The sequence below is a fragment of the Schistocerca gregaria genome, chromosome 3 (genome assembly GCF_023897955.1).
Source record: "Schistocerca gregaria isolate iqSchGreg1 chromosome 3, iqSchGreg1.2, whole genome shotgun sequence".
NCBI lineage: Eukaryota > Metazoa > Arthropoda > Insecta > Orthoptera > Acrididae > Schistocerca > Schistocerca gregaria.
The window spans coordinates 378,687,877-378,712,523 of record NC_064922.1 but is presented as its reverse complement, the minus strand read 5'-3'; the positions used below and the strand labels follow the sequence as shown (position 1 = coordinate 378,712,523).

The 24,647-nt window shown below is 42.6% G+C and overlaps 1 protein-coding gene across 1 annotated transcript in view; it reads right to left on the bottom strand.

Moving 5' to 3' along the window:
• Nucleotides 1-24,647, bottom strand: part of LOC126353899 (fatty acid synthase-like) — a 416,829-nt gene that overhangs the window by 54,627 nt on the left and 337,555 nt on the right. Inside the window, exons 28-30 of the mRNA XM_050003123.1 lie at nucleotides 11,665-11,813; nucleotides 11,329-11,576; nucleotides 5,488-5,700 (exon numbers count right to left, since the gene is read on the bottom strand). Of these exons, the coding sequence (XP_049859080.1) occupies nucleotides 5,488-5,700; nucleotides 11,329-11,576; nucleotides 11,665-11,813 (610 nt within the window). The remainder of the gene's footprint in view (nucleotides 1-5,487; nucleotides 5,701-11,328; nucleotides 11,577-11,664; nucleotides 11,814-24,647) is intronic.

Below are 24,647 nucleotides of genomic sequence, written 5' to 3'. Positions count from 1 at the left end.
CCCCTGCACAGCATTCAAATCCCTGTTCAGTGCAGTGCTTTGATACATCTACAGACACAAAAGGATATGACCACTTCCCCACTTTGCAAAGAAATCCTTGAAGAACAGTCAGCTACTCTGTATTGTGGTAAAGGAAGCCTCTTAATTGTTTTATTATTTAAGTGGTGCTCTGGAAAATCCAGGATTCATGAGATTGCAGTCATGTCTATGAGTTGTGTTAGTGTGAGTGTGTATGTGCATGTCTGTTGTCTAATTTTGATGAAGGCCTTACTGGCCGAAAGTTTTATTTGTGACAGTCTTTTTGTTGTTCCTATCTGCAACTCAGCATCTTTGCTACGTAGTGAGTAGCAACTTTCCTTTTCACAATGTTGTTAAGTGTTGCTCTGACATAACAATAATGTCAGAGTCAACATCTATGAACAGTTCACTAACTTTATCTCCAATATCTCTTATATTTTGATGACATATGCTATTTTATGCACAACTTAGATACCTGACCTTCTTTGAAGGTGGCTCCTATGTTAAAGAGACTTCCTTTAAGTAGGAATACCTATCAGCTTACTTCAGTCTAAAAAAAGGTACAGATCTAACAGCAACTATTAAAGAAATGGGTGATTCCACCACTGCTCACTACACTGCCACCTATAAGCTTTGCCAACCTCCCCTTCCCATACTCATTGAGGTGCAAGCCATGGCTGGTGAAACCCAATCATTCATAGACTCAACTGGTACCACTGCAATGTGATCCATGCTCTCCATCATCAGTGCCTTCTGAGATCTGCTGTATGTTTCCTACACCCACAGCTACAAGAGGCTCCTCATCTCTAAACTCTCGCAGTTAGTAAAATCTACTGCTGCAAAATACAACTGACAGGATATCTTCTCCTCCTTGTAGCATTCTTACCAACTGCCATTTCCCATTCCCCATAACCCTTCTTCCTCCTCATCCTATCTAGTTACTCCATGTGGCTGTGTCTGTGTATGTGCGGATGGATATGTGTGTGTGTGCGAGTGTATACCTGTCCTTTTTTCCCCTTAAGGTAAATCTTTCCACTCCCGGGATGAGAATGACTCCTTACCCTCTCCCTTAAAACCCACATCCTTTCGTCTTTCCCTCTCCTTCCCTTTTTCCTGAAGAAGCAACCGTTGGTTGCGAAAGCTAGAATTTTGTGTGTATGTTTGTGTGTCTATCGACCTGCCAGCGCTTTTGTTTGGTAAGTCACATCATCTTCGTTGTTATATTAAAAACAAAGATTCCAAGACTTACCAAGCGGGAAAGCGCTGGCAGACAGGCACATGAACAAAACACACACACAGAATTACTAGCTTTCGCAACCGATGGTTGCTTCTTCAGGAAGGAGAGGGAAAGACGAAAGGATGTGAGTTTTAAGGGAGAGGGTAAGGAGTCATTCCAATCCCGGGAGCGGAAAGACTTCCCTTAGGGGAAAAAAAGGACAGGTGTACACTCGCACACACGCACACACACATATCCATCCGCACATACACAGACACAAGCAGACATATTTAAAGGCAAAGAGTAAGGGCAGAGATGTCAGTCGAGGCGGAAGTACAGAGGCAAAGAAGTTGTTGAAAGACAGGTGAGGTATGAGTGGTGGCAACTTGAAATTAGCGGAGGTTGAGGCCTGGCGGATATCGAGAAGAGAGGATATACTGAAGGGCGAGTTCCCATCTCCGGAGTTCGGATAGGTTGGTGTTGGTGGGAAGTATCCAGATAACTCGGACGGTGTAACACTGTGCCAAGATGTGCTGGCCGTGCATCAAGGCATGTTTAGCCACAGGGTGATCCTCATTACCAACAAACACTGTCTGCCTGTGTCCATTCATGCGAATGGACAGTTTGTTGCTGGTCATTCCCATATAGAAAGCGTCACAGTGCAGGCAGGTCAATTGGTAAATCACGTGGGTGCTTTCACACGTGGCTCTCCCTTTGATCGTGTACACCTTCCGGGTTACAGGACTGGAGTAGGTGGTGGTGGGAGGGTGCATAGGACAGGTTTTACACCGGGGGCGGTTGCAAGGGTAGGAGCCAGAGGGTAGGGGAGGTGGTTTGGGGATTTCATAGGGATGAACCAAGAGGTTACGAAGGTTAGGTGGACGGCGGAAAGACACTCTTGGTGGAGTGGGGAGGATTTCATGAAGGATGGATCTCATTTCGGGGCAGGATTTTAGGAAGTCGTATCCCTGCTGGAGAGCCACATTCAAGGTCTGATCCAGTCCCGGGAAGTATTCTGTCACAAGTGGGGCACTTTTGGGGTTCTTCTGTGAGAGGTTCTGGGTTTGAGGGGATGAGGAAGTGGCTCTGGTTATCTGCTTCTGTACCAGGTTGGGAGGGTAGTTGCGGGATGCGAAAGCTGTTTTCAGGTTGTTGGTGTAATGGTCGAGGGATTCAGGACTGGAGCAGATTCGTTTGCCACGAAGGCCTAGGCTGTAGGGAAGGGACCGTTTGAAATGGAATGGGTGGCAGCTGTCATAATGGAGGTACTGTTGCTTGTTGGTGGGTTTGATGTGGACGGATGTGTGCAGCTGGCCATTGGACAGATGGAGGTCAACGTCTACGAAAGTGGCATGGGATTTGGAGTAGGACCAGGTGAACCTGATGGAACCAAAGGAGTTGAGGTTGGAGAGGAAATTCTGGAGTTGTTCTTCACTGTGAGTCCAGATCATGAAGATGTCATCAATAAATCTGTACCAAACTTTGGGTTGGCAGGCTTGGGTAACCAAGAAGGCTTCCTCTAAGCGACCCATAAATAGGTTGGCATACGAGGGGGCCATCCTGGTACCCATGGCTGTTCCCTTTAATTGTTGGTATGTCTGGCCTTCAAAAGTGAAGAAGTTGTGGGTCAGGATGAAGCTGGCTAAGGTGACGAGGAAAGAGGTTTTAGGTAGGGTGGCAGGTGATCGGCGTGAAAGGAAGTGCTCCATTGCAGCGAGGCCCTGGACGTGCGGGATATTCGTGTATAGGGAAGTGGCATCAATGGTTACAAGGATGGTTTCCGGGGGTAACAGACTGGGTACGGATTCCAGGTGTTCGAGAAAGTGGTTGGTGTCTTTGATGAAGGATGGGAGACTGCATGTAATGGGTTGAAGGTGTTGATCTACGTAGGCAGAGATACGTTCTGTGGGGGCTTGGTAACCAGCTACAATGGGGCGGCCAGGATGTTTGGGGTTGTGAATGTTAGGAAGTAGGTAGAAGGTAGGAGTGCGAGGTGTCGGTGGGGTGAGGAGTTTGATGGAGTCAGGTGAAAGGTTTTGTAGGGGGCCTAAGGTTCTGAGGATTCCTTGAAGCTCCGCCTGGACATCAGGAATGGGATTACTTTGGCAAACTTTGTATGTAGAGTTGTCTGAAAGCTGACGCAGTCCCTCAGCCACATACTCCCGGCGATCAAGTACCACGGTTGTGGAACCCTTGTCAGCCGGAAGAATGATGATGGATCGGTCAGCTTTCAGATCACGGATAGCCTGGGCTTCGGCTGTGGTGATGTTGGGAGTAGGATTAAGGTTTTTCAAGAAAGATTGAGAGGCAAGGCTGGAAGTGAAGACACCAACCACTTTCTCGAACGCCTGGAATCCGTACCCAGTCTGTTACCCCCAGAAACCATCCTGGTAACCATTGATGCCACTTCCCTATACACAAATATCCCACACGTCCAGGGCCTCGCTGCAATGGAGCACTTCCTTTCACGCCGATCACCTGCCACCCTACCTAAAACCTCTTTCCTCGTCACCTTAGCCAGCTTCATCCTGACCCACAACTTCTTCACTTTTGAAGGCCAGACATACCAACAATTAAAGGGAACAGCCATGGGTACCAGGATGGCCCCCTCGTATGCCAACCTATTTATGGGTCGCTTAGAGGAAGCCTTCTTGGTTACCCAAGCCTGCCAACCCAAAGTTTGGTACAGATTTATTGATGACATCTTCATGATCTGGACTCACAGTGAAGAACAACTCCAGAATTTCCTCTCCAACCTCAACTCCTTTGGTTCCATCAGGTTCACCTGGTCCTACTCCAAATCCCATGCCACTTTCCTAGATGTTGACCTCCATCTGTCCAATGGCCAGCTGCACACATCCGTCCACATCAAACCCACCAACAAGCAACAGTACCTCCATTATGACAGCTGCCACCCATTCCATATCAAACGGTCCCTTCCCTACAGCCTAGGCCTTCGTGGCAAACGAATCTGCTCCAGTCCTGAATCCCTCGACCATTACACCAACAACCTGAAAACAGCTTTCGCATCCCGCAACTACCCTCCCAACCTGGTACAGAAGCAGATAACCAGAGCCACTTCCTCATCCCCTCAAACCCAGAACCTCTCACAGAAGAACCCCAAAAGTGCCCCACTTGTAACAGAATACTTCCCGGGACTGGATCAGACCTTGAATGTGGCTCTCCAGCAGGGATACGACTTCCTAAAATCCTGCCCCGAAATGAGATCCATCCTTCATGAAATCCTCCCCACTCCACCAAGAGTGTCTTTCCGCCATCCACCTAACCTTCGTAACCTCTTGGTTCATCCCTATGAAATCCCCAAACCACCTCCCCTACCCTCTGGCTCCTACCCTTGCAACCGCCCCCGGTGTAAAACCTGTCCTATGCACCCTCCCACCACCACCTACTCCAGTCCTGTAACCCGGAAGGTGTACACGATCAAAGGGAGAGCCACATGTGAAAGCACCCACGTGATTTACCAACTGACCTGCCTGCACTGTGATGCTTTCTATGTGGGAATGACCAGCAACAAACTGTCCATTCGCATGAATGGACACAGGCAGACAGTGTTTGTTGGTAATGAGGATCACCCTGTGGCTAAACATGCCTTGATGCACGGCCAGCACATCTTGGCACAGTGTTACACCGTCCGAGTTATCTGGATACTTCCCACCAACACCAACCTATCCGAACTCCGGAGATGGGAACTCGCCCTTCAGTATATCCTCTCTTCTCGATATCCGCCAGGCCTCAACCTCCGCTAATTTCAAGTTGCCGCCGCTCATACCTCACCTGTCTTTCAACAACTTCTTTGCCTCTGTACTTCCGCCTCGACTGACATCTCTGCCCTTAACTCTTTGCCTTTAAATATGTCTGCTTGTGTCTGTGTATGTGCGGATGGATATGTGTGTGTGTGTGCGAGTGTACACCTGTCCTTTTTTCCCCTAAGGGAAGTCTTTCCGCTCCCGGGATTGGAATGACTCCTTACCCTCTCCCTTAAAACCCACATCCTTTCATTTTTCCCTCTCCTTCCCTCTTTCCTGACGAAGCAACTGCCAGTTGCGAAAGCTCGTAATTCTGTGTGTGTGTTTGTGTGTTTTGTTCATGTGCCTGTCTGCCGGCGCTTTTCCGCTTGGTAAGTCTTGGAATCTTTGTTTTTAATATATTTTTCCCATGTGGAAGTTTCTTTATATCCACAATAGCAAATTTAAAAATAAAAAAATAGGAACATTTGTATGAAATATACTTACCAGATGCTCTACTGCGGAATTGGCAAATGCATAATTTGATTGCCCAGGAACACCACATGGTCCAGATCCACTTGAGAAAAATACAAAGTACTTAAGATCAGGGCATAGTGTTCTAGATTCCATATCTAACCAGTATGCTGCTGAATATTTGGGTTCCCATACTTCACGGAATGTTTCCGCTGATTGATTTTCTATGATGCCATCTCTTAGCACCTGTTAGCAAGCAATAGAGCAGATTTGTTAGCAACATGATCAATGTAAATTATATTCTGTGAATAGATATTGTGCAAATTAAGCCAATAAACATTGACCATCCTGGGAAGGTTTCGACGCCACACTTCACTTGCGAAATGATGGTCATGCAAGAAAAATTAATTTCAGAATACTTGAAATTGGAAACTCATCCTAAGTCAGTAAAGAAGTATGTTAATGCACTATTTTCTATGAATTAAATGAAGATGACACTTACTCTCATGCATGCCACAGTGTGTATTCATTTAGTCACTATGTTCAACAAATCCAATCCCATGAAAGAGGAGAATCTTCAGGGAAGTGGAGTGAGATAAGTTAAAACAAAGTGAAGAATTTCATTGATAATTAACAACTGTTAACTGACTATTGGCAGTTGTTACAAGGGAGGCATTGTGCATCATGGAGAGAATTACTATTGAAAGTTCAAGAGAGCACTTTCCAGGAAGAGTTGGACAACATATTACTTCCCCCTACATACATCTTGCATAATGATCACGAGGAGAAAATTTGAGAAATTAGAACCAATAGAGAGGATTACTGACAGTCATTCTTCCCACAAGCTATTCGTGAGTGGAACACAGTTGGAGGGCCCAGTTAGTAGTATGAAAAGTACCCTCCACCACACACCATTAAGGGTGGCTCTTGGAGAATGATGTAGCTGTAGATGTTGATAAACTGTGCTTATTCAAGCTATTTTTCATGCCTATTCAAGCTATGTTTCACATAGCAAAACTATCAGGAAAGGAGCAATTTTGAAGATTCTCATTGCTTAGAGGAGGGGCCTGTTTGCCTTGCATACTACCCTTTTCACATGCAGTAACCAAAGCAATATGCCATAAAATATCACTCCTAGGTACTAGAAATCAGTTTGCATTAAAGGAGATGATCTCTCCTCCTAGATGATACTCAGATATTCAAAAGTCATCTTAGTGTTTCTGGATCAGAAACTGACCAACTGCTTCTTGCTTACATTTATGCCTATTTCACTTATGTTTATCACTTCTCCATTGTTGCAAGATGACCTGAAGAATTGCACAATCTCATAACTGCTTAATTCTGCAAAATAGCTTTAGATTATATCCAACATTAGAATGAATTTCTGTCATATGTAATTTATATGTATTATAAACAACAGGGATCCCAGCACACTTCCGTTTGACACTTCTGACAATATGTCCATTTTCTCTGTGGTACCTTTTCTGACACTTACCCTCTGGTTCTGACCTGGAAAAATGTCCTTCCTTTAAGCTCATGCCAAATGGGAACCTATTGTAGACATTTCCAACAGATTTAAGAATGAGATTTTCACTCTGCAGCGGAGTGTGCGCTGATATGAAACTTCCTGGCAGATTAAAACTGTGTGCCCGACCAAGACTCGAACTCGGGACCTTTGCCTTTCGCGGGCAAGCACTTGCACGCGAAAGGCAAAGGTCCCGAGTTCGAGTCTCGGTCGGGCACACAGTTTTAATCTGCCAGGAAGTTTCAGATTTAAGAACCTTGCTCTGATCACTAGTCAGTATGGTAAAGTCTACATGGAAATTATTTTTTATCTTGTGCTGTGTTTGTCAAATACAATAAAACTAAACTGAATTTCTTATTTGCAACAAATACCATGTTTGGAGTAAATTTTTGGAATTTGGGTGTGGCAGTTCCAATATTTTTCAAGATATCTTACAAGATATTCAGTTATTTGCTTTACATTGCTCACTTTTGTTCAGATAACACAAAATGAGAGCTGCTCATAGAGCACATGTGATGCATACTAACTCATGAGACAGGAAGGTGGATTGAACCCATTTGATGGACTTGCAACAATTACCATTAAGCAGTAAATCTACTGGAAAGTAAGTGTGGCAGTTGCAATATTGTTGAAGAGATCTTACAAGCAGCTCAGTTATTTGATTTACATTTTATCTTTATTGCTCACTTTGTCGTGTTAACACAATACAAGCCTTGCTTGTATAGTTTACAGTGAACTAGGTTTTGAGACAGTAAGATGAGCTAGACCTGGATCGAATAAGCGTAGCGCATTAACAACCATGGCTGGATGCACTGGCCAGCCTGTGTGTGGTTTTTTGGCTGTTTCCAATGCTCCCTTAGTCAACTGACAGGTTGGACCCCAATTTCCAACTCATAAAAAATAATACACAAACAGCTAAAATATGAAAGAATGAGATTTTCACTCTGCAGCGGAGTGTGCGCTGATATGAAACTTCCTGGCAGATTAAAACTGTGTGCCCGACCGAGACTCGAACTCGGGACCTATGCCTTTCGCGGGCAAGTGCTCTACCATCTGACCTACCGAAGCACGACTCACGCCCGGTACTGACAGCTTTACTTCTGCCAGTATCCGTCTCCTACCTTCCAAACTTTACAGAAGCTCTCCTGCGAACCTTGCAGAACTAGCACTCCTGAAAGAAAGGATATTGCGGAGACATGGCTTAGCCACAGCCTGGGGGATGTTTCCAGAATGAGATTTTCACTCTGCAGCGGAGTATGCGCTGATATGAAACTTCCTGGCAGATTAAAACTGTGTGCCCGACCGAGACTCGAACTCGGGACCTTTGCCTTTCGCGGGCAAGTGCTCTACCATCTGAGCTACCGAAGCACGACTCACGCCCGGTACTGACAGCTTTACTTCTGCCAGTATCCGTCTCCTACCTTCCAAACTTTACAGAAGCTCTCCTGCGAACCTTGCAGAACTAGCACTCCTGAAAGAAAGGATATTGCGGAGACATGGCTTAGCCACAGCCTGGGGGATGTTTCCAGAATGAGATTTTCACTCTGCAGCGGAGTGTGCGCTGATATAAAACTTCCTGGCAGATTAAAACTGTGTGCCCGACCGAGACTTGAACTCGCCTTTCGCGGGCGAGCTTCTGTAAAGTTTGGAAGGTAGGAGACGGATACTGGCAGAAGTAAAGCTGTGAGTACCGGGCGTGAGTCGTGCTTCGGTAGCTCAGATGGTAGAGCACTTGCCCGCAAAAGGCAAAGGTCCCAAGTTCGAGTCTCGGTCGGGCACACAGTTTTAATCTGCCAGGAAGAAGCTAAAATATGATTACACACAGAACAAAGTTTACACAATTCACATACAACGGGCACAAATGATTTCCCTCCCTTAGTTAACTGTTGCCTGCAGCAACAGAAAGGGCATCCAGCTGCAAATTTAAATAAAATAAATTTGACAGACCTTGAGTACAGTGGACACTACACAATGCAAAATTAATGCTACGAAGAAGAAGAAGAAGAAGAAGAAGAAGAACAACAACAAAACAACAACAACAATGTTGCTTAAGCAAGATATGAGTACAGAATTTAGGTCTCCCCTTGTCTTCAAATTTGTTCCCTCACATCTTGGGGTCTGAATGACCTGCCATTCCTTTTTAACCTTCCCCAACCTATCCTCCTTTCCTTTATGGAGAAGGAACTAACAGTTCCAAAAGCAAGGGTGGTTTTGTGTTTTTCTGTCTTTTATCTTTGTCCACTAGCAGCACTAAAAAAGATTTCTGGTTAATTTTGCGTTAGAAGGATGAATGCTTTTGCTGGACCATTAGTTGTGGTTAAAAGTCTCTTCCCTCACCCCAATTTAATGTAGTGTTCACTCCACAGAATGTAGAGGACTACAGGCAACACATTTAACTATTTAAGTCTTGGACTGATAGCTGCTCAGGTTGAAGCTTGTTTCTTAAAAACATGTCTTGGATTAAAAATGTGTTTTTTTGTGTTGTGCCTCAGAAAGAAATGGTGTATAAAATGAATGTGCCAGGCTACAATAAATAGTTTTCAATGTATTTATGTCACATATCCTAAAAGATATTGTTCAGCTTCTATGGGAGTTTCTCTGTATGGAGAATAAAGGATTGCAATATTTATGACCGATGCTGCCATTTATCCAAAAATATTAAACTTTTTCATGTCTTGTATTCTGGAAACATCAGTATTCAATTCATGGTTATTTCAGAGATCTTTTAAAACTATTTTGACTCTTAGATTTTTCTAGTCATAAAAACATACAACTGTATATAAGCATTCTACTTTAAGAAAACCAGATGTGAATACAATAATTAAAATGACAACGGAAGTTTCCAGAATATTCTAAAGTGCACATTTAGATTACAGGTAGTAGTTGAAAACATGCCAGAATTTAGTTTTATGAAGATCATTTTAGAGTACAGTTCACAATTTGCATTCCCCAGAGACACATCATTTCTATGTTGATATTATCTTTGCAAACAATTCATGGTTCTTAAGTTCTCTGAAAATTCACATGAACTGAACTTATTTGTACAGGTGCTCTCACTTTGCATCACGTGTAGCATGTTGTGATTTCCTGATATGATTTGGTGGGAAAATGTGAAGTCACTGTTAATGTGATCTCCTGTTGTGACATTTTACTAATTTCTCATGTTATTAATGTGTAAAACACGAACTAATCTCTAAAAAGAAGTGATGGTAATAACTCCAATGTGCAAATCAACACACATCCTTTCTACAAATAAAACCTGTCATATTTCCTGGGCAATAAGCAACATTTCAATAGAGAACCACAAAAAACTGAGTATATTACATTTCAAATAACAACTCGTCAACTGCTAGAAGAATACACAGTAAGTAATACACAATTTCCAACTTTTACATCTCAGAAAAAGAATAAATTTGATATTTATGTGGACTAGGCAAGAGAATGGTTACACTATGCAGGCACAGATGCTTGGAACACATTCAGCAGAGGATGAAATTTTCATAATTCACTTCTATCTGTCTGGCACTACTGAAGCCGTTCAAGTTCAAGTTTGAAACTGTAAGAAATTGTATTAAACGGAAATTTCATGAGTTGTTTAACTGACATCGTTCTGTGATACTAGTGTATGAAAATTATCAATTTGACATTGATCTATCATTGAGCTATCACCATAGATGGTGCTCTGAGCAAGTAACAGATTTAGAGTGTAAGTGCATGCAAGCTGCACGTATGCAATGGACTATAACATGCCTGTGCTGTGGGGGGTGGGTCTTGTATAGAGGAACTCTGTTCACACCTGAAGTGGCCATAACACTCTGCATCAGAATATAGTGGCAGAAAGGTACCAACAAACAGCAGTTATCTTAAAATTTAATAGCAGCATCTATATGCCACCAAACTTACATGAGTCACATAAAAAAAAAAACATGAAAATGCATACATTGAAAGGCAACTGTCAAAACAGTTATTAGCTCAATTTTTGGAATAAAAGTGCACTATGGCTCACCACTAAAATGAAATAGAAAAGCAACTTCTGCTCTTCACTGTGCTAATCTCTTTCTTACAGTATTTAGTATAATATGCTCTGTTTTGAGTAAGTTATTTTTTCTGATTTATGTTAGACCAGCACAGCCTCTTCCCTTAAGGGAGTCTCCTTGAAAGAAACCAAAATAGTTCTTATTTAAGCTTCTGACTTTTCAGAGTTTCAATCCAATATGTTTCTGTATTGTCCTATGGAACCAGAATATCATTGTATACATAGTATAAAAATATGCTTATCATACCTGGTAACTATCTATCATGCTATTTCTGTAAGTAGTTTCACATAAAAGAAAAAGTGTGTTACTTACTACAGCGAGGTGAAATATTGCAATGACAGTGCCCATTTTATTTGCCTGGTTTATAATGCTTTTTGCTCCATCATTTGTGCACATATTATCCACAGCAACATGCACTGCCACACCCTTTTTCCTCAATCTTTCCAGACAAAGCTGCTGATATGCTGTGCATGCACCTCTTCTAGATGTAATGACCAACTGTCGTAGGCCACGCGAAACTAGCCAGTTTGATAGCTGGAGGCCAACTCCTCCAAGACCACCTGTGTATAGCAGTTTTGTAGATAATTTTGCTACAAATATGAAGTTACCACAAATGTGAATGTCTTTATTTTTGCTATATTTATATACCTGTAACAATACAGACTGCATTGTGAGTGAAGCTAATCCTAGGTTTTGCCTGTACCCTCAAGGGCTGGGATATCTTGGACTTATTGTGTTTTTCTTCTTCCCTGATGCAAAGCAGAACTTTTCCTATATGATGTCCACTAGCCATGTACCTGAAGAAAGATGGCAGTAAATGCATTAAGAATTATAACAAACAGCATTTATGAATACTGAGGTATTTGTTTGTTGTAGTGATTGGACTTGACACTGAACATTTTATCTGAGCATACAAAACTAGTCTACTATAACAAAGAAAGATAACAGGAAAGTATACAGGTTAAAATTATCAATTGAAGAAGGAGATGAACAAAATTAACATACTAATACAATGAATGCATTCAAACTAATCTTCCCTTCCTTAATTTCGTATAGGTTAAAACTGGTGTTAGTGGATGACAATGAATACAATTTTAATAAGTATCTACACGTCCCACAGTTTTTACCCTTCATTTGAGTTTCCTCCAAGCACTATTCCCATGTTCTTTCTGAATACCAATATTCCATGAAAATTGCACCACCAAGAAAGAATGGTTTGAATGAATCCAAACAACAGAGAGTGTGCAGAAAAGTGATGAAACTTGCATCAAATGGCATACATGAATGCCAATCAGCATCACCTCTTGTGTGACCAGAAACATCAGTGTTATGCCAAAGTCATTCATGAAGTAGCAGTACTGTTGATGTAATAATAGTATTGTACTAATTAATGGAAAATCTCATATAAAGATGTGAAACAATTACTAACAAAGAGATAGAGGGGCTGGCCAGTACTTACCTCAGCTCAGTACAGCCAATAGAAACACAAAAAACAACCGAAAATTTAAGTTCCTAGCTTTCAGAATAAATGTTCCTTCATCAGGGAGGAGAGAGGGGGAAGAAGGGAAAGTGGATTTAGTTACTCACAACCCAGGTTATGAAGCAACAGGGAAAGGAAAACAGGGAAGGTAGCAAGGATGGAGGCATGGTTGTCAGAGGGAAGCCAAAGATATTCTACTGCAGGTACAGTGCCAGCTTCAAACCAAAGAGGATGCATACAGAAGTAAAGAGGTGTATAGTATAAAGATGTAGGATGAAAAGATGCATGAATGGCTAAAGAGGAAAGAGAAAGAGGAGAAGACTGAAAAGTAAATGGGAGTGAGGTTGTTTAACGTAGGTTCAGTCCAGGGGGATGGTGGGATGAAAGGATGTGCTGGAGTGCAAGTTCCCATCTCCGCAGTTCAGAGGGACTGGTGTTGGGTGGGAGAAGCCAAATGGCACATACGTTGTAGCAGGTTCCTAGGTCCCTAGAATTATGCTGGAGGGCATGCTCCGCTACTGGGTATTGGACATCTCCTAGGCGGACAGTTCGTCTGTGTCCGTTCATGCACTCAGCCAGTTTAGTTGTTGTCATACCAATGTAAAAGGCTGTGCAGTGCAGGCATGTCAGCTGATAAATGACATGTGTAGTCTCACACGTGGCCCTGCCTTGAATTGTGTATGTTTCCCAGTAGCGGGGCTGGAGTAGGTGGTTGTGGGGGGATGCATGTGGCAGGTTTTGCAGCGGGGTCGGTTACAGGGGTAGGAACCGCTGGGTAGAGAAGGTAGTCTGGGAATATTGCAGGGTTTAACAAGGATGTTACGGAGGTTAGGGGGACGACGAAAGGCAACTCTGGGTGGTGTGGGGAGAATTTTGTCAAGGGATGATCTCATTTCAGGGGTTGACTTGAGAAAGTCATATCCCTGGTGGAGTAATTTATTGATGTATTCGAGGCCAGGATAATATTGGGTGACAAGGGGGATGCTTCTGTGTGGTCTGAGGGTAGGAATATTGTTGGACGGGGAGGAATGTATTGCTCGGGAGATCTGTTTGTGGACAAGGTCTGCAGGATAGTTGCGGAAGAGGAAGGCACTGGTCAGGTTATTGGTGTAATTGTTGAGGGATTCGTCACTGGAGCAGACACGTTTGCCATGAATACCTAGGCTGTAGGGAAGGGAGCGTTTGATGTGGAATGGATGGCAGCTATCAAAGTGAAGGTACTGTTGTTTGTTGGTGGGTTTGATATGGACAGAGGTGTGGATGTGAGCTTCAACAAGATGAAGGTCAACATCCAGGAAGGTGGCTTTGGTTTTGGAGAAGGACCAGGTGAAATTCAGATTCGAAAAGGAGTTGAGGTTATGGAGAAAATTAAGGAGTGTTTCTTCACCATGAGTCCAGACCACAAAGATGTCATCTATAAACCTATACCAGGCCAGGGGAAGCAGCTGTTGGGTCTTCAGGAAAGCTTCCTCCATGCGGCCCATGAAGAGGTTGGCATAGGATGGAGCCATCCTGGTTCCCATGGCAGTTCCCCTGATTAGTTTGTAGGTCTGGCCTTCAAAAGTGAAGTAATTATGGGTGAGGATGAAGTTGGTAAGTGTGATAAGGAACGAGGTTTTTGGAAGATCTTTGGGTGGGCGTTGGGAGAGGTAGTGCTCAAGGGCAGACAGACCATGGGTGTGTGGGATGTTTGTGTAAAGGGATGTAGCATCTATGGTGACAAGAAAGGTTTCAGGTGGGAGAGGAGTGGGAATGGATTTGAGGCGTTCTAGGAAGTGGTTTGTGTCCTTGATGTAGGATGGGAGTCTGCAGGTGATAGGTTGGAGGTGTTGGTCTACTAGAGCTGAGATACGGTCTGTTGGGGCTTTGAAGCCTGCTACAATGGGACGGCCAGGATGGTTCTCTTTGTGGATTTTGGGTAATAGGTAGAAGGTAGGAGTACGTGGCTCAGGTGGAGTGAGTAAGTCTATGGAAGCCATTGTGAGGCCTTGTGAGGGACCTTGGATTTTTAGGATTTTCTGCAGCTCAGTCTGAATGGAGGGAATGGGATCCTGGGTAACAGCTTTGTAGGTTGAGGTGTCGGAGAGTTGACGCAGTCCTTCTGCCACATACTCCACACGGTCAAGTACCACAGTTGTGGAGCCTTTATCTGCCGGAAGGATTACAATAGAGCGGTCTGTTTTCAGCTGCTTAATGGCACGGGATTCAGCTGGGGTGATGTTGGGGGTTGTCGGGATGTTCTTCAAGAAGGACTGGGAGACAACACTGGATGTGAGGAACTCCTGAGGAATTCCTGAATTCCTCCCCATCCCAGCACATACCCCACACAGACCAAATCTCAACTATAACCACAGTCAAATGCCACATATCACCAACCTCAATTCAGTTCTAAACCTCTCATACAGATCCCTCTCTCCTCAAGAGACATCTGTTCTATCAAAAGGCTTAACCTTTAGCCCCACACCTAAATTCAACCACACTGCCCTGGTTAAAGATCTCCTCTCTTTCACCCGGAACCTCAACTGGAAATATCACTTCACTACCCAAACACAGCCCCCAAATACTAGACCCAGTGTTGAACCTTGTTTAGAACAGTTCTGACCGCCTTCTCAAGGGGATCCTCCTCCCCTCCCCGAAAACCATCCCTTGCAGACATTTCAGGAATTCCTCACATCCAGTGTTGCCTCCCACTCCTTCTTGAAGAACATCCCGACAACCCCCAACATCACCCCAGCTGAATCCCATGCCATTAAGCAGCTGAAAACAGACCGCTCTATTGTAATCCTTCCGGCAGATAAAGGCTCCACAACTGTGGTACTTGACCGTGTGGAGTATGTGGCAGAAGGACTGCGTCAACTCTCCGACACCTCAACCTACAAAGCTGTTACCCAGGATCCCATTCCCTCCATTCAGACTGAGCTGCAGAAAATCCTAAAAATCCAAGGTCCCTCACAAGGCCTCACAATGGCTTCCATAGACTTACTCACTCCACCTGAGCCACGTACTCCTACCTTCTACCTATTACCCAAAATCCACAAAGAGAACCATCCTGGCTGTCCCATTGTAGCAGGCTTCAAAGCCCCAACAGAACGTATCTCAGCTCTAGTAGACCAACACCTCCAACCTATCACCTGCAGACTCCCATCCTACATCAAGGACACAAACCACTTCCTAGAACGCCTCAAATCCATTCCCACTCCTCTCCCACCTGAAACCTTTCTTGTCACCATAGATGCTACATCCCTTCACACAAACATCCCACACACCCATGGTCTGTCTGCCCTTGAGCACTACCTCTCCCAACGCCCACCCAAAGATCTTCCAAAAACCTCGTTCCTTATCACACTTACCAACTTCATCCTCACCCATAATTACTTCACTTTTGAAGGCCAGACCTACAAACAAATCAGGGGAACTGCCATGGGAACCAGGATGGCTCCATCCTATGCCAACCTCTTCATGGGCCGCAAGGAGGAGGCTTTCCTGAAGACCCAACAGCTGCTTCCCCTGGCCTGGTATAGGTTTATAGATGACATCTTTGTGGTCTGGACTCATGGTGAAGAAACACTCCTTAATTTCCTCCATAACCTCAACTCCTTTTCGAATCTGAATTTCACCTGGTCCTTCTCCAAAACCAAAGCCACCTTCCTGGATGTTGACCTTCATCTTGTTGAAGCTCACATCCACACCTCTGTCCATATCAAACCCACCAACAAACAACAGTACCTTCACTTTGATAGCTGCCATCCATTCCACATCAAACGCTCCCTTCCCTACAGCCTAGGTATTCGTGGCAAACGTATCTGCTCCAGTGACGAATCCCTCAACAATTACACCAATAACCTGACCAGTGCCTTCCTCTTCCGCAACTATCCTGCAGACCTTGTCCACAAACAGATCTCCTGAGCAATACATTCCTCCCCGTCCAACAACAATATTCCTACCCTCAGACCACACAGAAGCATCCCCCTTGTCACCCAATATTATCCTGGCCTCGAATACATCAATAAATTACTCCGCCAGGGATATGACTTTCTCAAGTCAACCCCTGAAATGAGATCATCCCTTGACAAAATTCTCCCCACACCACCCAGAGTTGCCTTTCGTCGTCCCCCTAACCTCCGTAACATCCTTGTTAAACCCTGCAATATTCCCAGACTACCTTCTCTACCCAGCGGTTCCTACCCCTGTAACCGACCCCGCTGCAAAACCTGCCCCATGCATCCCCCCACAACCACCTACTCCAGCCCCGCTACTGGGAAACATACACAATTCAAGGCAGGGCCACATGTGAGACTACACATGTCATTTATCAGCTGACATGCCTGCACTGCACAGCCTTTTACATTGGTATGACAACAACTAAACTGGCTGAGCGCATGAACAGACACAGACGAACTGTCCGCCTAGGAGATGTCCAATACCCAGTAGCGGAGCATGCCCTCCAGCATAATTCTAGGGACCTAGGAACCTGCTACACCGTATGTGCCATTTGGCTTCTCCCACCCAACACCAGTCCCTCAGAACTGCGGAGATGGGAACTTGCACTCCAGCACATCCTTTCATCCCGCCATCCCCCTGGACTGAACCTACGTTAAACAACCTCACTCCCATTTACTTTTCAGTCTTCTCCTCTTTCCCTTTCCTCTTTAGCCATTCATGCATCTTTTCATCCTACATCTTTATACTATACACCTCTTTACTTCTGTATGCATCCTCTTTGGTTTGAAGCTGGCACAGTACCTGCAGTAGAATATCTTTGGCTTCCCTCTGACAACCATGCCTCCATCCTTGCTACCTTCCCTGTTTTCCTTTCCCTGTTGCTTCATAACCTGGGTTGTGAGTAACTAAATCCACTTTCCCTTCTTCCCTTTCTTTCTCCTCTCTCCTCCCCGATGAAGGAACATTTATTCCGAAAGCTAGGAACTTAAATTTTCAGTTGTTTTTTGTGTTTCTATCGGCTGTACTGAGCTGAGGTAAGTACTGGCCAGCCCCTCTATCTCTTTGTTAGTAATAATAATAGTATTGAACCAAAATGCTGCTATAATTGATGCTGTTTTATTGCTGTAGATTATAAGTAGCAATAGGCCTATTTTAGCCCAATGACCATCTTTAGGCTACTGTATATCCATATTGCATTGTGACACAGTCACTGTCTTATAATCTTATTGCTGCAGAAAGAACTTCAGCTACAGATTCATTTTATTTGTTAGTCATTTAATGTAATTTTCACTTATGATTGTTGTAGATGGGAGATGTCAGCTTAAGTCTTCTGTTGGTGCTATATTGTAGTTTTGACAGCTAAGATTGACAGCTAATCTAGCATCACATTTTTACAATGTATAACCCAATCAGAATTTAGAGTTTCATTCTGTTAACATTTGGTTTCAGCCAGGTTCCTGTCCCTAGTATTATGTGGGTTTTATCACCATTTATAAGTAAGACTAGTTGTGGGTCCTTTCCATAAATGCACCTCCTGTTAATTAATACTATATTAACGTTTTCTTTCTCCACTCTGCCAAAACAAATGCTGATCTCTTTAATTAATGGGAATACTAATATTCCCTATATGACATCAGAATGTATCTTCACAAGGCCCAAAAAAACCCACATGTGCATGCCACACACACACCGCTACCCTAGTACTACTTCTTGCATGTAGTACATGCTTGAAGCCTGTCATCCGAGGCCAACAGAGCTTCCAGCAGTTTACAGGGAGTGGCCAATTCCTCGTGCATCCATAAAGAACAGGTGCACTCCCCAGCCATCTTTAATCAATATTTGTGTATGCCAAAAGGAATGTAACATTAATCCATGCAGTCACTGGATGCAATCTAAGTACTGCTGCTATGCTATTTCTGGTTTTTATACAACATTCCAAAGTCAGCTCACAGAACAAAAATTCGCTAAAATTGAAGCAAAAACTAAGAATAAGGTAGTACATGCTAGTCAACATAGTTAAAGATTCAAATACTATTCACTTCTTTGCAGAAGAATGGGGAGCAAAAATATAGCTAAATCATGTGTATAAATAGAAACTGCTGCTGCTCTTGGCACATATGTTCCACTCTGTGGCAACAACTGCACTGACAATGCAAGTACTGTACACAATGTTTGCAAGATTTGTAGAACTGGGACACAAAATAGTTTTTGATCAACATCATACACAAAAATTTAGACAGTGAGGAATATGCAAAAATTTTGCAGTGAATGAATGACTGGTTCTTTTTTGATCTACAAATTCACCAGATATATTGCTAGCTGAACATGTCTGCAATATGTTTGGCCAACAACTTGTTTGGCATGATCCTCTTGCAGTCCCTGTGTGTCATAAACTCTCACAGGTGAATTGTGTAGAGGGAGGTTCCTCAGGAACATATCTAAGTCCTCTTTGATTCTTTGTTACAATACTTGAAGATTCAGATTTCAACATGTGGAGACTTCACATAATACACAATTCTCAATACCTATTGTGATATATAGTTTGATCATATTAATTATGTTTGCACAGTAATGTATTTAATCTGTAGTATAAAGGTCATTTCAATCAATCCTTCTTGGTGTTGCAGTTTTGAGAAACATTAGTGTGCATGCAAGGAAACTGATGTCTGGCCATTAAGTGCGTAAGTAAACTAAAGCTGACATCAATCCAAAAGTTGGTTTGCATGCAGTTATTTCTTAGAAATGTTCCCATTGGATATGGTATAACTTTGCTTTCCTGGCTTTTCCATCCAGTTATTTGGAGACTTACAGTTAAAAGTGGACACTGAACCACAGTGTAGCTTGTCATAATTTGTCTTATTAACAAATTAGTGTTGGAAAAAAGATCTGAGACTGACTAAGGATCAAACTCTGAACTTTTGACTTGTAGCCTGGATCTTACCAACTGCGCCATGAAACTGTAATTCAGTGGGCACTCAAATGATGGAAATATGTTGGTGGCATGGTTATCCTTGTAATGCAAAAGATTAAGTATGAGGGTAGCCAAGACCTACATTTTAAATTTTTACAGTGTGTTCTTGTACATACTATGGCCTATTAAGCAACTGAATTGTTAGTTTAACTGAACATTTCAAGTTTAAATAAATGATCATTGTAGAATCATCATCATCATCTTCTAGAACAGTTTCCAGACTCAGGTGGGATCTGTTTGGAACATAAGCCTCAACATCTAGTCTTGTTTTACTACCATCTTTCTGTATTCACCCTGGTCCAGTCCTCACCTCTTTTCTCTACACTGTCTGTCCCTTGGCCCTCCTCTTAATTGTTTCCTCTGCATCTCTATTTCATGTATCTTCTAAGGAATATTCTCATTTTCCATTCTTTTTAAATGCCCCTACCAGCTTAGTCCTCATGTTTCTATTCTGCTCTGCAAGGGTTTCTATTGACTATTTCCCTTACCCTTTCAGTCCACATCCTATTTTTCATTGTTACTCCTAGCCTACTTCTGATGAACTTAATTTCACATCACTGTAGTCTGCTGACATTTCTTTCTTCATTACCCATGATTCTGATGCGTAGGGCAGTATTGGGTTGCAGTAACTTCTACATATTATTTCCTTGACTTTTTGTGGGATATCTTTGTTCCAAAATAGTCTCCTAACACTTCACAGGATTTCTTCTGCTGTCTGCCGAGTTCACTAATCTCTTCCTCACTTCTTCCATTTTCCTATGCATACTATGAGTACTTTGCAAGTACTAAACACATTCCACCCTCTTCAACTGGTCAGCTTCAATACTTATTCTGCTAGTTGGTCTATCTTTCTTTCTAGTTGCAACCAGAATCTCACATATGTTGACGCTAAAAGTCAAATCATACTGTCTCACATTTTCTTCTCAAGCATTCAGCAGTTCCAGAATCTCCTCCTCTTTGTTTCCCCAATCATCAAGCTATCAGAAAACACTGAAGCTTTCATCTTGTCTTTTCCAGTTTTCTCTGCCTCCTTAGTCAATATCTCATCCAGGACCACAGTGAAGAGGAGAGGTGGCAATGCACTGCCCTGTTTCATATCACTTGTCTGTTGGAACAGACCTGCCCTTTCGTTTCCCATTTTCACACAACTCAAACTTTCACAGCACATCTCCTCCACTCTGCTTGCTGTCTCCTTTTCCAAACCCTTGTTTTCTACTGCTTCCCAGACCTTTCTTCTACAGGCGCTATCAAGTGCCTCTTCTATAGCAAGAAAGGCTATCACAACATCTTGCCCAAATTTATAGTGATGCACCTGGAACTGTCTCACTGCAAATATGAGGTCAACAGTTGACCACCGAGATATGAAGCCATGCTGTTCCTCTCTGAATTTTGCCTTTACCTAGTGCCATTCCTCCTTTCATTTTATCCATTGCCATTTTCATTTCTTTCTGTCAAGTCTTCCCCCACCCCCCTCCCCAGGGTTTACTTCTACCTCCCATAGTCTATTATCTTCCTCTCCAAGTCCTTTTGGATTTAGAAAATGCTAAAAGTACTCCATCAACACTATCTTCAGTGTATCTCTGTTATTCACCTCTTTCTCATTTCTATCTAACATTGTTGCATCCTCTCTCAGACCTCTCCACTTAGTTTTGACCATTCCATATGGTACTTTCTTATTTGCTCTGCTATCTTCCTCATAAACTTTGTCCATTCTTTCATCCACTTTCTTCCCTCCCCACTCATTGTCTTATTTGCCACTTTCTTGTTTTTCTTACACTCTTCTCTTGCTAGCTAAAAAACATTCAACAGCCTAGATCACATAAAATATTTCTTTATTTAAGACAACTGGTTTCAACAGATTTTGCTGTTATCTTCAATTCTTAAAAATCTTTTTGTTGTGAAATGTGTTCATTTTACGTTGAATCTCATCCCAAGTCATCAAGTGAGTGCCTGTTACACATTATGACCCTCTTCAACTGTCAGGTTCAATATAAAATGAACACATTTTGCAACAAAAATATTTTTATGATTACAGCAAAATACACTATGTGCTCAAAAGTTGAAGGACACCTGGCTGTAAATGACTTACAAGTTCATGGCACCCTCCAGCTGATATTTAATATGGTGTTGGCCCACCCTTAGCCTTGATGACAGCTTCCAGTCTCACAGGGATATTTTCAATCTGGTGCTGGAAGGTTTCTATGGGGGTATTAGCCCATTCTTCACGGAGTACTGCACTGAGGAGAGGTGTTGTCGGTCGATGAGGCCTGGCACGAAGTTGGCATTCCAAAACATCCCAAACATGTTCTATAGGATTCAGGTCAGGAATCTATGCACACCAGTCCATTACAGGGATGTTATTGTCATGTAACCACTCCGCCTCAGGCCATGTATAATGAGCAGGTGCTCGTTCATGTTGAAAGATGCAATCATCATCCCCAAATTGCTCTTCAACAGTGGGAATCAAGAAGGTGCTTAAAACATCAGTGTAGGCCTGTGCTGTGATAGTTCCATGCAAAACAACAACAGGTGGAAGCCCCCTCCATGAAAAACATGACTACACCATAACACTACCATCTCCAAATTTTACTGTTGGCACTACACACTCTGGCAGATGATATTCACTGCGCATTCGCCATACCCACACCCTGCCATTGGATTGCCACATTGTGTGCTGTCATTTGTTTTCCACATAATGTTTTCACACTGTTGAATTGTCCAATGTTTATGCTCCTTACATCAGGCGAGGCATTGTTTGGCATTTACCAGCATGATGTGAGGCTTATGAGCGCCATGAAATCCAAGTTTTCTCACCTCCCACCTAACTGTCATAGCACTTGCAGTAGATCCTGATGCAGTTTGGAATTCCTGTATGACGATCTGGATAAATGTCTTCCTGTTACACATTATGACCCTCTTCAACTGTCAGCAGTCTTTGTCAGTCAACAGACGAGGTCGGCCTGTATGCTTTTGTGCAGTACCTGTCTCTTCACATTTCCACTTCACTATCACATCAGAGACAGTGAACCTAGGGATGTTTTAGGAGTGTGGAAATCTCTCATACAGACGGATGACACAGGTGACACCCAGTCACCTGACCACATTTGATGTCTGTGAGTTCCCCATTCGGATCTCTCATGATGTCTGCTTGTGTCTGTATATGTATGGAGTGTGTGTGTGTGTGTGTGTGTGTGTGTGTGTGTGTGTGTGTGTGTGTGTGTGTGCGTGCGCGTGCGAGTATATACCTATCCTTTTTTCCCCCTAAGATAAGTCTTTCCACTCCCGGGACTGGAATGACTCCTTACCCTCTCCCTTAAAACCCACATCCTTTCATCTTTCCTTTTCCTTTCCTCTTCCCTGACGAAGCAACTGCTGGTTGTGAAAGCTCGTAATTTTGTGTGTTATTTTATTGTGCCTGTCTACCGGCGCTTTCTTTTTGGTGGTGTCAGATACTTTTGATCACATAGCGTATGTCGAAACCAGTTGTCTTAAATGAAGAAATATTTTCTGAGGTCTACACTGTTGAATATTTTTCAGCTAGTAAAACAGATCACATCTCTCAAAATGAGAAAATTCACTCTTCCTCTTGCTAATTTGATCCTTTCTTGGAATAACAGTCTGAATGCCTTGTTCCTCCTTCTCACTATCTCCTTGACTGTTTCACCCCCACCACAGTGTCTCCTTCGGCCTTCCGAATACAGCTACTGCAGCTTCTGCCCCCATTCCTCTACTCCTGTTTTTGTTTCATCCCTAGGTAATATTTCCATTATAATCACCTGTTATTCTTCCTTGACATGCTTTCCCTGTAGTTTTTAGATTAGATTAGATCACATTTACTTTCATTCCAATTGATCCATAGTGAGGAGGTCCTCCAGGATGTAGAACATATAAGAAATTTTTTTATTTAACACTGTATGAAAGGATCCTTTTATAACACTCATTCAATAAGATCGCAGTAATGCACTGAATTTAAAATTTAAGAAAACTTTTTTTTTTAATTTGTAAGGTGATAAACATATAATAGATCTATTACAAAATTGGTTTACATAGAACACGTTACTGCACTGAAATGGTACAGGACTGTACTTTATAAACAAACAAACACACACACACACACACACACACACACACACACACACACACACACACACACACACAAATCAGTTGGTTCTACTGAGAAATTCATCAATAGAATGGAAGGAGTTGTCCACCAATAAATCCTCTAGGCTTCTATTAAACTGAATTTCATTGGTTGTTAAGCTTTATATGGCTGCTGACAAATTATTGAAAATGTGTGTTCCTGAATAATGCACACCTTTTTGTGCAAGAGTAAGTGACTTTAAATCCTTGGGAAGATTATTCTTATTTCCAGTACTGAATCCATGAACTGAGCCATTGGTTTGAAAATATGATATATTTTAAATGAAACATTTCATTAACGAATGAATATATTAGGAAGCAGTAGTTAGTATCCCTAGTTCCCTAAACAGGCCTCTGCAGGGTGTTCTCGAATTCACACCACATATAACTCATATTGCACGTTTTTGTGCCCAGGAAACATTAGCTTGGCTTGATGAATTACCCCAAAAAATAATTCCATATGACATTATGGAGTGAAAGTGAGCATAGTATGACAGTTTTTTTCATTTTTATATCCCCTATGTCTGACAGAATTCGCATTGTAAATAGAGATTTGTTTAGACACTTCAGGAGTTCTGTGGTGTGCTCCTCCCAGTTGAATTTATTATTAAGCTGTAATCTACAGAATTTAACACTGTCCACTTCCTCTATCTGCTTGTTATCATATGTTAGGCATATACTCGTGAAACACCGATTACAAGTTGTGACCTGCATGTAGTGTGTTTTTGCAAAGTTTAGTGACAAAGAATGACCAGGAACCAGCGATTAACGTCCGCAAAATATTTTATTAGCCAACCTTTCTAAGACTACACTTGGTTTGCTATTTATTGCAATGTTTGTATCATTGGCAAACAAAACAAACTTGGCATCTGGGTTGTTACTGATGAAATGTCATTGATATACACAAGAAAAAGTAAGGGTCTACCAGTTTCCTCCTCCTCTATATCCCATATTGTCTTTATTTTATTATCTGATATGAATATCTTTTCCTTGTAATACATTTGCTTTGATGTCTGTATTACAGCCTTTAATATTTTGCAGTATTTCTTGTAATGTGCTATAGCAGAGAAGTTGCAGCGTTAGAAAATTGCAGAAAAT